Genomic DNA, 12,577 nt, shown 5'->3' with positions numbered 1-12,577 from the left:
GTTCACTAATCAAGTACAATAAGCATCTTTACTCAGAATGTGAAGAAATAATTTAATGATTAAAGAATTAATGGAAAGTAAAACTTCCAGAAAGTAGCTGATAAAACCATTAATATGGATAGATTATGGCTCTGGAATAAAGAGGCCAATGGTACAGAGAAAATGTCTAAGAAACATACATATGCAAATATGGACATTTAAGATAAAAGTAATATTTCAAATTGATAAATGAATATACAGTATTAAAACAACTGTCTACCCATGGGGGGAAAAAACTCTTCAACTAAACACTAAAACCAAAATAAAACCCATATTAAAGACCTAAAAAATCAAAATTTTACATTTTTAGAAGAAAACAGTATCTTTTTGATATTGACAGGTTCTAACGAAAAAAAAATTCAGTAAAAATAAAAATGGATTAACTTCCCTTAAAAAAAATAGAAAACTTTTGGTTTTTGATATATAACAATAACCTACATAACAATAAACCAAGAAAATATTTATAAAAGAAGATTAGCATCCAAAGGATACTAAGAATTCCTATCAAGCAAAAGAGAAATGGATCAGGCAATCTACAGAAGTAAATACAAATAACCAATAAACATAAAAAGAGGCTCAAGCTCACTAATAATGAAGGAACTGTAAAAAAATCAATCAAAGAAAAATGAGAAAAAATTTAACTCATATGACTGGAAATACTTTTTAAAAGTTTTACATCAGGTATTGAAAAAACAGCTACTCTCAAATACTTCAAACATAACCACTCTTGAAGACCAAGGGCAACATCTATTAAAACTGAAACTATGTGTATCTTACTTTCCAGCAATTCCATAACCTGGGCTCATCTCTCAAGAACATACGTGCAAAAATCAAGTGTTAACTTCAGCACTGTTAGTAATGGTGAAACACTGAAAACACCCTGAATGTTCATCAGAGGAAAATGGATAAGACTGGATAAATATATTGTGGTATATTTATATACTTAAATACAGCAATTTAATAATTTTTTTATTAAAATGGAAAGAAATCAGGAACATATGCTGACAAAAACTTGATAAAATAGAAATTTTAAAAAAATCATATATAGACTACAAGTTTACAAACATTAAACTGATGAGTAATTGCCTCTGGGAAAGAAGGTTGACCTTGGGAAAGGAAACAGAAGAGTTTCCCTGGTGGCTCAGAGGGTAAAGAATCCACCTGCTGTGAAGGAAACAGAACAGACTTCAACTCATAGAGTTAATATTTGTTTTATTTACCCATTCTCTTTCTCTGACACACAGCTACATATACACACACACACACATATGTATATATATATATATGAAACAAATATTAATATGCAAATTCTGGTAGGTGATAGGATTATGCTATTTTTTAACTTTTTGTTTTTTTTTCTTCACCTGTAAAATGGGAATAATAAATTTAAGAGTGTTAGAATGATTAATATAAAGCTCTTAACATATGGCACAAAGTAAGCATCCCAAAGTAGATGTAATGATAAATTAATTTTTTTACAATTACAAACTATATATGCTTAGTCGCATACAACTCTATGCGACTGCATGGACTGTAGCCCAGGTTCCTCTGTCCATTGGATTTTCCAGGCAAGAATACTGGAATGAGTTGCCATTTCTTCCTCCAGGGCATCTTCCTAACAAAGGGGTCGAACTCATGTCCCTTGAATCTCCTGCGTTGGCAGGCAGATTCTTTACCACTAGCGCCACCTGGGAAGCCTATAGTATTGACTGGTCTCTTTCAAATCTATGATCATAAACTTCAACTGGATACTCAACATTGCCGTGTAATCATACCACATTTCACTAACATATAAACTCTTTCACTCTCCTAAATGGCTACTGTGTACCTTTTTCTCCCTCCAAATCTCTGACAATCCCCTCCCTTTCTCTCCTATCCCAAGTTAATGATCTTACACATCAAGGAACTTGATGCAACTAAACACACTCACTTACCTCACCCAGCCTCTACGTTTGTGCCCAGCTGCTCCGCCTTCCTTCCTTTTACAAAGTTATTCAAACACTATCTAATTTCTTAATTACCCTCTGGATCCCACTCTTTTTGTGTACTTTTATACCCTCTCCCATACATCATCAATTTCTCTTCTGATCTTAGATTATTCCCATCAGCAAATAAACATGTTGTAATGTTTTCTATCTTTAAAAATAAAAACATTGCTCCATCCAATTACCACCTCATCTCTCATTTTTATTAAAAGCAAATTTTTTCAAAAATTGTTTACATTTGTCCCCACATCTTAATCTTCCTCAATCGACTCTGTTCAGGAAGACTGCAAAATTAAACATGGATTTTTCAAGTTTATATAACTACATATAGCAGTAAATTAGCAACCAAATGCTAATCATTAGAATTTAAAAAGGATCATTACACAAGAAAGTTGAAGTGCCACAAGAAATACATACTCCCAAAAAAGTGACAGCCTCAAAATTTGGAATTTGGAAATAACTTTAAAGTAAATCTCATCCTCTAAGAGTAGAAAAGCATCACTAGGATTTTAATACACTTTTTCAGCTTATGAAAACTCCAAAATCTCAACAGGAAAATCAAAGTGAACCTAACTTAAGACAAACTATAATTCTATCAAATGCATCTTATCTGAAAGAATATTTGCAATGCAGGGCAAAGGTCTACACAAACATCTATAGATCAGAGCCAGTAATGTAAAAATCTATGCCTGTGTTCTCCAAACTGTTCTGATAAAGCTCTCCCAACTGTTTTGATCTGTTTAGCCTGCTTTTCTCTCTTAAGGTAAAATTTAGAACTGTCCTCTTCAAGTTGGCTGTATACGTCTTCTGTTTAGCTCTTTAAAAAAAGAGAGATAAAAAGCAAGTTTTTTAAACATGCAATGCTGAAGGCCACACTTAATTCATGATAAAACCACCAAGAAATAGCAGCTAAGTCTCTTTGCTACCCCTTACATAAAATATATTATCTAAATCAGTTAAAGATAAGCACTGACCAAAATACAAAATGGAATACATACATACATACATATTCCCTGCTCTTTGCTAAAGCTCAAAAAAGTACACGGAGGAAAAATCATGTAATTCACTGTTAATGCATATCTCTCGAGTAGCACAAGATCTGCTGAGAATTAAGATTCTTATTCTTCTCTGCTACTTCTCTATTCCTGGAAAAAGAAATTGTGAGGCAACATAGAGGAATAAAAGGACACTGAAGGTGGAGCACTGAAAAATCAAGAGGGGCACTGAGAGATGAAGAATACCAAAGGGTGAAAAAAAAAATGATAAAAACTGAAACTTTGCTTCATTAAAGTATCTGTGGTTTTATTTTCTTAACTTAAAATTTTACCAAAATATTTACATGAACTTAGACACAATTACTATCCTTCTTGTTAGATTCATGAATATAACCATGTACATATGATGAATCGTTACTGTGATTAATACCTGTACTATAAATTACTTATAGATATAATTCTCAAGAATCAGTTAAAAGACTAAAAGCCAAGAATCCTGCAGATTCATACTCTGACAGTCAAAAAGCTATCATTTAAATTTTAGCATTTCTTATTTGAATTATGTTACTAGTACCGTAGAAACATACAGATACTAATTACAGTTTACAAAAAGCATAAGAACATTTTAATAAGCATGTCTCTCAAAATGTATTAATAACTACTAAATGTGGGAGCAGGAGATGCAGACGATATGGGTTCAATCCCTAGGTTGGGAAAATCCACTGGAGTAGGAAATGGCAACCCACTCCAGTATTCTCGCCTAGAAAATTCCATGGACAGAGCATCCTGGTGGGTTACAGTCCATGGCACTGCAAATAATCGGACATGACTGAGTGACTCAGCATGCACACGTGGGAGTTAGATCATATTTAAAGACTTTCTAAAAACTTGTTCAACCATTAGTCAAGATTGCTTACTATGCACAGCTTTGTAAATAAGAGCAACTATAAAGAAAACAAGGCAATTAGGAAGAACTTAACAGAAAAACCATATATTCCTTTCTTCCAAAAAGTAATTTTAAAATTATATTACTTACATATATTTTTAAAAGCCAGTTATATAATAAGTGAAAATACATCACAATAGTCTTAATATAATCACTCTGGCTAGATTCTATTCATGACCTTAATTATTTACCTTTCCTTGTATCCTTGTCCTTAAGAGGTAGAATACCTATCCTGCCCAATGATTCCAAATTCTGCCACGTGACTTGCTTTGTCAATCAGTGTTAGCTGTTGTGATTCAGAGGCTTCAAAAAGCATTTTGATGTTTTTGATTTTCTACTCCTGAACTTCAAGGATGAGATCCTCACAGAATAAAGTTCAACTTCTTACAGAATGAAACACTGAGCAAGGTAAGTAACACTGATGAAATTCATGTTGCAGTTAAATATTTATTAAGAATTTATAATGGGTTTGTTAATTACAGGACATCTTCTTGTTAAAATTTTAATTCTGATTACTTATGATGTGATATTTCTATCTAAATTCATAAGATGAATAAAAATAAACTGAAAACGGTTTCTTAACCTGAATGCTGGCTTACAGGTGTGCTCAAATTTTGAAACAATCATCAGGTTATATGCATAAAAATACTTGCACTTTATATGCTCTGTATCCAGATAAGAAGGTTTTTTTAACTGTTGACTTTAAAATAAAGATTCCCAGAGACCTGCAAAAATAATGCAGAAAGTTCCTGCATACCCTTTACCCAGTTTCCCCAAATGTTTACATTTTTCATAACTATAGTTCAATGTAATAACAGCAAACTAACATTATTACTAACTAACATGTATAGTTCTTGCCATGGATAGATTTTATCGTGAATAGATTTATGAAACCACCACCACACTCAAGATACAGAACTATTCCATTACCAAAAGGATCTCTCTCAGGCTTCCCTTTAATCACATCCACTCTCCTCCCTCTACCATCCCTAACTCAAGGCATCCACTAATCTGTTTTCTAGTTCTATAATTTTGTCATTTCAAGGATGTTATATACATGAAATCATATATTATCTGACTTTCTGAGATATTTTTCTCAGTCAACATTATGGCTTTATGTTAGTCACTCAGTTGTGTCTGTCTCTTTGAGACCCCATGGACTATAGCCCGCCAGGCTCCTCTGTTCATGGAGCTCTCCAGGCAAGAATACTGGAGTGGGTAGCCATTCCCTTCTATAGAGGAGCTTCCCATGCCAGGGATCCAACCTGGCTCTCCTGCGTTGCAGGAAGATTCTTAACCATCTGAGATCTATTCAAATTGTTGCATGTATCAATAATTCAATCTAGTTTGATTCCACCATAGTCAGAGAACACAGGATATGATTTCAATTCTTTTAGGTTTGTTAAACATTGTTTCATGACCCAGGATATGATCTATCTTGAGAAATGTTTCCTTGGGGCTTGAAAAGCAGGTCTGTTCCAATGACAATTTATCTGATCCAAAGCATTCCTCAGTTTATCTCTTTAAGAAGACTTTTTAGTGGTTGCTCTAGGTATTACATAACTTACCACTGTTTACTGCTGTCAACATTTACCAGTTTGTTTAAAAGGTAGCTTGACCTAGAACAGGAAGTCCCTCAATTAAGTTTTTAAAATGAAAAAGGTGTGTTCACAATTGGATTTAGAAAAGAATGCTGTAAATAATCTTTGGTTTTACTAACATTGTATATTATATTATTTGGTCTATCAACTAGATTGAACATTATCTTGAACATCTCAACATCAACCATTAATACTGAACTAAATGTTCTCTTACTCAGATAAACAGGTTACACAGATCACTCAGTTCATCTCTCTCATTGTATAAAAGGACTGAGGTCCAAAGAGATAAAACAAATTTCAAAAATCACATAAAAAGATTAAACAGTGAAGATTAGAAATCAAATTTCTTAATTGCCAATCCAAATACTTTTTTACCTGCAGAATTCTGGACAGAGGCTACAGTGCATGGGGTTGTTTAGTTGCTCAATCATGTCCAACTCTTTGTGATCCTGTGGACTGTAGCCTGCCAGGCCCCTTGGACCACGGGATTTCCCAAGCAAGAATGCTCAAGTGGGTTGCCACTTCCTTCTCCAGGGGATCTTCCCGACCCAAGGATCAAATCCATGTATCCTGTATTGGCAGGCAGATTCTTTACCGCTAAGCCACCAGGAAAGCCCCAAATGTACCAGATGGGCTTAACAGCAGAATGAAAGTAACACTGGAAAGATCCAGTATACTTGAAGAATGATCAACAGAAATTATTCAACCAAAAAAAGAAAGGAAAAAAATTTGGCAATAAAATGAGGAGACAGAGATCTATAGGACAACATCAAAAGGTCTGAAAAATTATAAGTTTCAGGCAATTGGTAACATGTCAAGTATGTTCCAATTTTATAAATAATGGTCACTATTGTTTGAGTTCCAGCCTCAGCTCCTCACCTAGCTAACTGTTCTAACTAAGACTGTCAGGGAAAATCCCTCTTCTGGGACTTAGTTCCCTTCTCTATTTAGTAAGGGCACTGGATAAATTAGTGGTTTTTAAATTTAGCTATTCCTCAGAACCTCCTAGAGAGGTTTTTTTGGGAAATACAGATCTTACCTGCAGAGATCATGTTCAGAAGGTGTAATGACAACATCGTAAAGCAACTATAATTCAATGAAATTTATAGAAAAACAAGGGCGGGGGAAAGTGGTAAAACCCAGGTATTTGCATTTTTTTAAGTCCCCTAGATTATTTCTGATGATAAGCCAAGTTTGAGCATCACTACCCTAGATAATACTTGGGGGGAGAGGCAGAGCATGTGACAGGGGCTCTTGGTACTGACAGCTTGTAAATTCTCAAAAGGACCATTCTTTACAAAAATATGAGATTTCCCTGGTGGTTCAGTGGTTAAGAATCCACCTTGCAATGCAGGGGACACGAGTTTGATCCCTGATCAGGGAACCAAGATCCCACATGCCTTGGAGCAACTGAGCCCATGCACCACAACTAGAGAGTCCATGAGCCACAAAGAAAGATCCCGCTAAGACCTAATGCTCCCAAAGAAAAAATTTTAAATATATATATATATGTGTGTGTGTGTGTGTGTATATATATATACACACACACACACACAGAAATACAATATACACCAAAAGCTTGAAATCAAACTCCTTAAGAAAGGGGCTGTAAATTATTCATCTTTATTTTTATCACATCTAAAGTTTAAAATGAATGCTACTCAAGAAAAAAATCCTTGAGAGGAGGATTTCTATGCCACTTATTAACAGATTCTTAAGTCTGAAAGTCACAGCATATATATTTCTAAATATAAAAACAGTAAGAAAACTATTCAGCTTTCTTAGAATTATTTGGATATTCATTCATTCAACAAATGTTTACTGGGCAAATACTACAGGCTTGGCATGGTTCTAGGTTCTGGAGATACAGCAGTGAACTAAAGTGATACAAATCTCTGTTTTTATGAAGCTGATACTCTAATGATATCAAACAGAAGAAAGTAACCTCAAACCAAAGAAATTACCACTTCATACGATATACACACACTAACAAAGCAAAGGCTAACTCTTCGAATTAAAGGTTTTTTTAACCACAATATTCTTCCTTCTCCAACTTCTCAGGAAGCAATCTGAACTAGTATATTTTTTAAAATGTAACTAATTTATGCAAAGCAGGCATAGCTCACTCTACATAACAGTGTCTGTCCCTGAAACACTGTGCATAAATAAAAGTTTAGCAAACTGAATAATTTTAATAACATTCCTTGGGCAAATAGAGACTATAAGGGAATAACAGTTATTGCCTTACTTCAGAATATTCTACTGTGAGTCTTCCGGTAAATATATTTATCTTGACAATTAATGTAAGATATATTGTTCAAGGGTAAAAAGACAATTAGAAGAAGGTGAATAGTATAACTGCATAGAAGTGATGAAGGAATGGGTATACCTATGTTTATGAAAACATATCAAAAAAGAACTCCCTAAAAGATATAAAACTACATTCTGGGAGGGCATGCTTAAGATGACAAGGGGGATTTTTTTCACTTTCCTAATTATACATTTCTCCATTGTTCGAATTTTCTAACATAAACATGCATCACTTCTATGAGCAACAAAAACTATAAAGACACTGCATGGTGGGGGTGGAGGGAGGACAGTTTTCTATAATGTGAATAATTATCCCTAATTATTCTCTTTGGAAATTTGTGTTACTACTGTTTTCTAATATGTATCATGGTTCTTAAGACAGGGCACACGTGTACTTCTCTAGTCTTTCATTCCTGTATGGTGCACATACTGGCTGCCTTTCAAATATACACACTAACTATACTCATTCCATACCTGATGGAGGAATCATCATCCTACGATCTTGTTCCCAGGGAGGTGAAAGGGAACCAGTGTCAGACGATGCTCTGTGAGGATCAGTTAACCTATCAGAATTTGATTCTCCTCTTTCATTGGTAATCGGATGGTCCAGAGGATTCCCTGGGCCTCTTGAGCCTAATTAAAGAAGAAAGGTACAACTGTTTTATCTAAAAAAGTATTATAAGATCTCTCATCAAATAAAATCCAGGCCTTTTTTTGAAAGGCAGAACAATCAGATTCCAACCAAGTTTTCCTAAGACACATTAGACTATAACTCTATCCCTACCAAAGCCATTTCTAAAACAAAAGGAAATATTTTGTCATATACATAAATACTTGCCTATAAAACTCATTCTTAAATGTTATTACTATCATTATTTACATATAAAGTCAGTGGTTAAACTGGAAATTATAAATACCAAGTCTGAAAAATAAAAGTAGAAAGTAAATAGCAAAGTAAAGGATTTCTATATCAGATGTAATAATTATGAGATTTTTGTTAATTAAACTAATATGCCAATAGTCAAAGGGTATGAGGCCTTTAAAACAGTCATCTTAGAGGCTATATACCTATTTTTATAATTCTGCAACTACTTAACGTATCTTTTAGAAATGTACTCATATTAACTTAAGAGCCACTCAAGAAATTGCATCTTACTGTTGTAGTAAGTAGAGGCATGACTCTTCATGACTTCTGCCTCAGAAATGATTTTAACCAGTCTGATTACAAAATTTATATATGTCACATAAATTTGGCTTTAAGTGGCTTCTAGCAATTTTTAAATATCAAGTTCACCTCCAAAGAGAGCTCACAACTCTGAAAGCAAGTCTAAAATAAAGAGTTTCAAAAGCAGCAGCACTGTTGAAATAAACACTCTGAACAAGGTAAACTCATTTGGATAAGAAAATCTGACACGCTGACATTTATAAAGAAAGGGAATCATTCCAAAGTTCCCTTCCTATGACCACAGAAAGAATGGTTCCTCAACTAATAACCCATATTCAATTAAAGTGAAAAACACAAATATAAAAAGTTCTAATATTAAATAACAAAATTAATTAATTAATATTTTATCTGCCATTGAAGGGGGAATGAGGTCTCCTCAAAACTATATTGCCCAGAAAACAAAAACTTATTTAACTTTTCAAAGAACTTTAAAAAAAAATTATTTTAATAGAAATCATTCTAAAATGCTCCCCACATTTCAGTACTTCCTCTAAGAGATAAAAGTAATATGACCTTTTCATGGTAACTTGTACCAATCAGTATAAGCATTCTTTTTTTTTTTAATTTTAGTAATTTTTAAAATTGTTCTATCTACTCTTGTTGGCAGGAAGCCAACTGACTTTTATGTCAGAAGGTCAACTTTTCCTCATTCCTTCTAGTTTGTTCATCCTTCTAATCAGTTCATCAGAAGGAAAGAAAGGTTGGGAAAGCAGAAAATTAAATCGGTGAAAAATGTGCAAGAGTCAACTAGGCTGCAGTTGTCTAGAGTGAAAAACGGATCTTTAAAAGAGACATTCAAAGCCTTTCTCCTGACTGCTTACTTCCAGAAGAAAAAGTACAGGCCAAGTGACTATTAGGTGAAAGACTGCCAACATGAATAGGCTAAAGGTCAAGGTTTTTCATTCAGTCCACAAGTTACATACAATTTACTCTAAAAAGACATTATTTTCCTTACTCTCAACCTTACTCAAACATGTATCTCATCCAAACTTTCAAAAAAAAAAAAAAGATAAGAGGAAGGAAAAGAAAGGTCATTCTTCTTTTGTGGGTCATAGAAATGTTCAGTTCAAAGCAACTCTTTTAAGACCGGCTGATAACTTACCTAAAACTTCTGTAGCTTTTCTAACAAACAGTAAAACACCCTTGCAAATGATCTAATCACATTGTATCTTGAAAGTTATTTAAAAAGAAAGGAAAGTAATTTAAATAGGAGAGGAGAAATCAAAGGTAATTTTTTACTGTTATTTCAAATATTCAATTAACTACAAGCAATCCTTGACTTATGTCATTCAACTTCTAGTGATTCACATTGGCAATTTAGCTAGTTTATATCCTTACTTATAGGGCCATTGTTTTTCAGACTGTTGGCTGCAACCCATTGTGGTGTATGAAGTTAATCTTAAGTAGTATTCTTTCTTAATGAAATGGAATAGAACTGAATAGAAGTTATCAGAAAGCATCAAAGATAGTAAGGGTAGTATTCATGTGACTGGCTTCGAGAACACTTATGTTCATGCGTAATATGACATGATATAAACACAAATTCAGGGCTAAAAACCTAAAGCTCTTGATTTTGGAAAAAATATGTTTCAATTTTGCCACAACGCAAGGGAAAGTTTTAAAGTAACTTGACAAACAAAATATAGTTGAGACCAAAAGAGGAAAACTCCAGATCAAAAGAGGTATACAGGTAACATCAGTGCTGACGAGGTCACTGCAGAAAGATCAATAGCTAATGCTTGTGCTTGAATGGCTCTGGAAATTCTCAAAAACACATAAGGGGGTAACAAAGCACACAATCTTGGGTCAGTTTCTCAAAGTATTAACAAATGAGTTAGGGCTCTTTTAAGGTTCCCAACAAAACTATGCCTACAGGAGAGCACTTCTGAATTCCTTGTTTCTTAAAAAAAAAAAAAAAATAGCTCTTTCACTTTCTGATTTTCTACAATAAAAAGATCATGATAATAAAGTAAAAAAAAGATTTTTTTTTAAGTCTGTATTCCAATAATGCTTAATTAAAATACAATTTTATGCTAGGTTATACTGTTACTGTATTTCATACATACTTTTATAAAGTTATATATTATGTAGCAAAAGATACAGTTTTTAAAAAGATTTTAAAAGATGATATATCAAGTCCCTGACCAAAATCTAATCCATTAGAAATAGGTTTCTAAGGGAAAAATATATTCAAATTAGATGTCACAGAGTTCCTTTTCCAAACAAAAATTAACCTAGAGTAAGTGCAAGGAATGCCTGTATTTTTCAAAGGTCTACTTTAAAGATCATTTTAAAGATAAGTTGAGATGAAAATATAAAGTAAGGAAGAAATCTAGAGTAATAAAGACGTTTAAACAATATACCTCTTCCTCCTCCCCCTGGAAGCAAAGGTGAGAGTCTGAGTGGACCCTCCAACAAAGTTGGAGGGGAGAGAAAAGCTCTCATTTCAGGTGAAGGTCGACCCAATGGTGAGGGACCATATGGGGAATGCTCTGGAATAATTAAAACAGCATATTTAAATTCATAGTTTCAATTAACTACACTATAGATTAGAATCCTATCTCAGCAATTACCATCGGGTCATTCTATTGCCAATTTAAATTTAATCTCTGTCCTACATACTAAACGTGCCTTGGGTTTAGCTAATATGGGATAGAGCTATATATAGAACCATGTGTTTAAGTCTATCTACCAAATAGACACTTCAGTCAATAAAAACATTACTCTTTTGGTAACTAATACACTTGAATGATCATACACTAATAAGTAAAGGACACCATACTTTAGTTATAAGAGCATTTGAGAGGCATGAAGTTTGTTTGGTTTTGTTTTGTTGTGAATGGCAGTATGCTTCCAGATATTTCAGCTGGTGAGGGTCGTACCAATAGAAGGGCTCTGTTTAAATCAGGGCCAGATAGGGCATGTATTGGGCTGTGAATTACCCAAGTAAAGTTCAGATTTTCAAAAGCTGAAAAGAAAAAACACAAAATACTCTGAAGCATCAGAAATTACTTCTGATTTATCACCAGTGAAAACTCGGTTTTACACATCAAATAAACCACTTTATCTATTAACCATATGACCAAAAGTCTGATCATTTTACAAACTTCACCATTCTCAAATAATGGTTATACTTCCAAAGATCAAAAATCAACATTATCAAAAAACAAACAAACTTCAATGCCACCCAAAATAATACTTTTCAAAACATGCTAAACTTTATTATGTAGCTTATATAATATTCAAATGTAGTTACAACAAAAGATCAAAGCATTATTTACCCTGAGACATTTTTGCATTAGATTCAGATAAAAATTCTTTCTGTATAACTCCCTCAACTCCAGATTTTGTTCCTATTTGAAATTCATAACAATCTGCTATTTCTTAACGTAGAAATACTTAATGAAACTGGACTCTCAAAGTGATTTTTATAACTTTTCAACAGTTATTAAAAGAGGAGTCTACCTACACAAGAT

General features: G+C 33.5%; 1 protein-coding gene across 13 annotated transcripts in view; it reads right to left on the bottom strand.

The window, feature by feature from the left end:
* The window catches only part of MIA2 (MIA SH3 domain ER export factor 2), a 97,174-nt gene that overhangs the window by 9,355 nt on the left and 75,242 nt on the right, over positions 1-12,577 (bottom strand). For 9 of the 13 annotated variants that reach the window (XM_005222083.5, XM_005222084.5, XM_005222089.5 and 6 more), the window contains 2 exons: positions 11,465-11,593; positions 8,351-8,509 (listed from right to left, as the gene is read on the bottom strand). In XM_005222083.5, coding sequence (XP_005222140.2) covers positions 8,351-8,509; positions 11,465-11,593 — 288 coding nt within the window. The remainder of the gene's footprint in view (positions 1-8,350; positions 8,510-11,464; positions 11,594-12,577) is intronic. The other 4 variants (XM_005222085.5, XM_005222086.5, XM_024982087.2 and 1 more) reach the window with 1 other exon arrangement.

This window comes from Bos taurus, chromosome 21 (assembly GCF_002263795.3).
Source record: "Bos taurus isolate L1 Dominette 01449 registration number 42190680 breed Hereford chromosome 21, ARS-UCD2.0, whole genome shotgun sequence".
NCBI classification, from domain to species: Eukaryota; Metazoa; Chordata; class Mammalia; order Artiodactyla; family Bovidae; genus Bos; species Bos taurus.
Note: the sequence above shows the minus strand (reverse complement) of the source record. Positions and strands in the feature narration are given on the sequence as shown.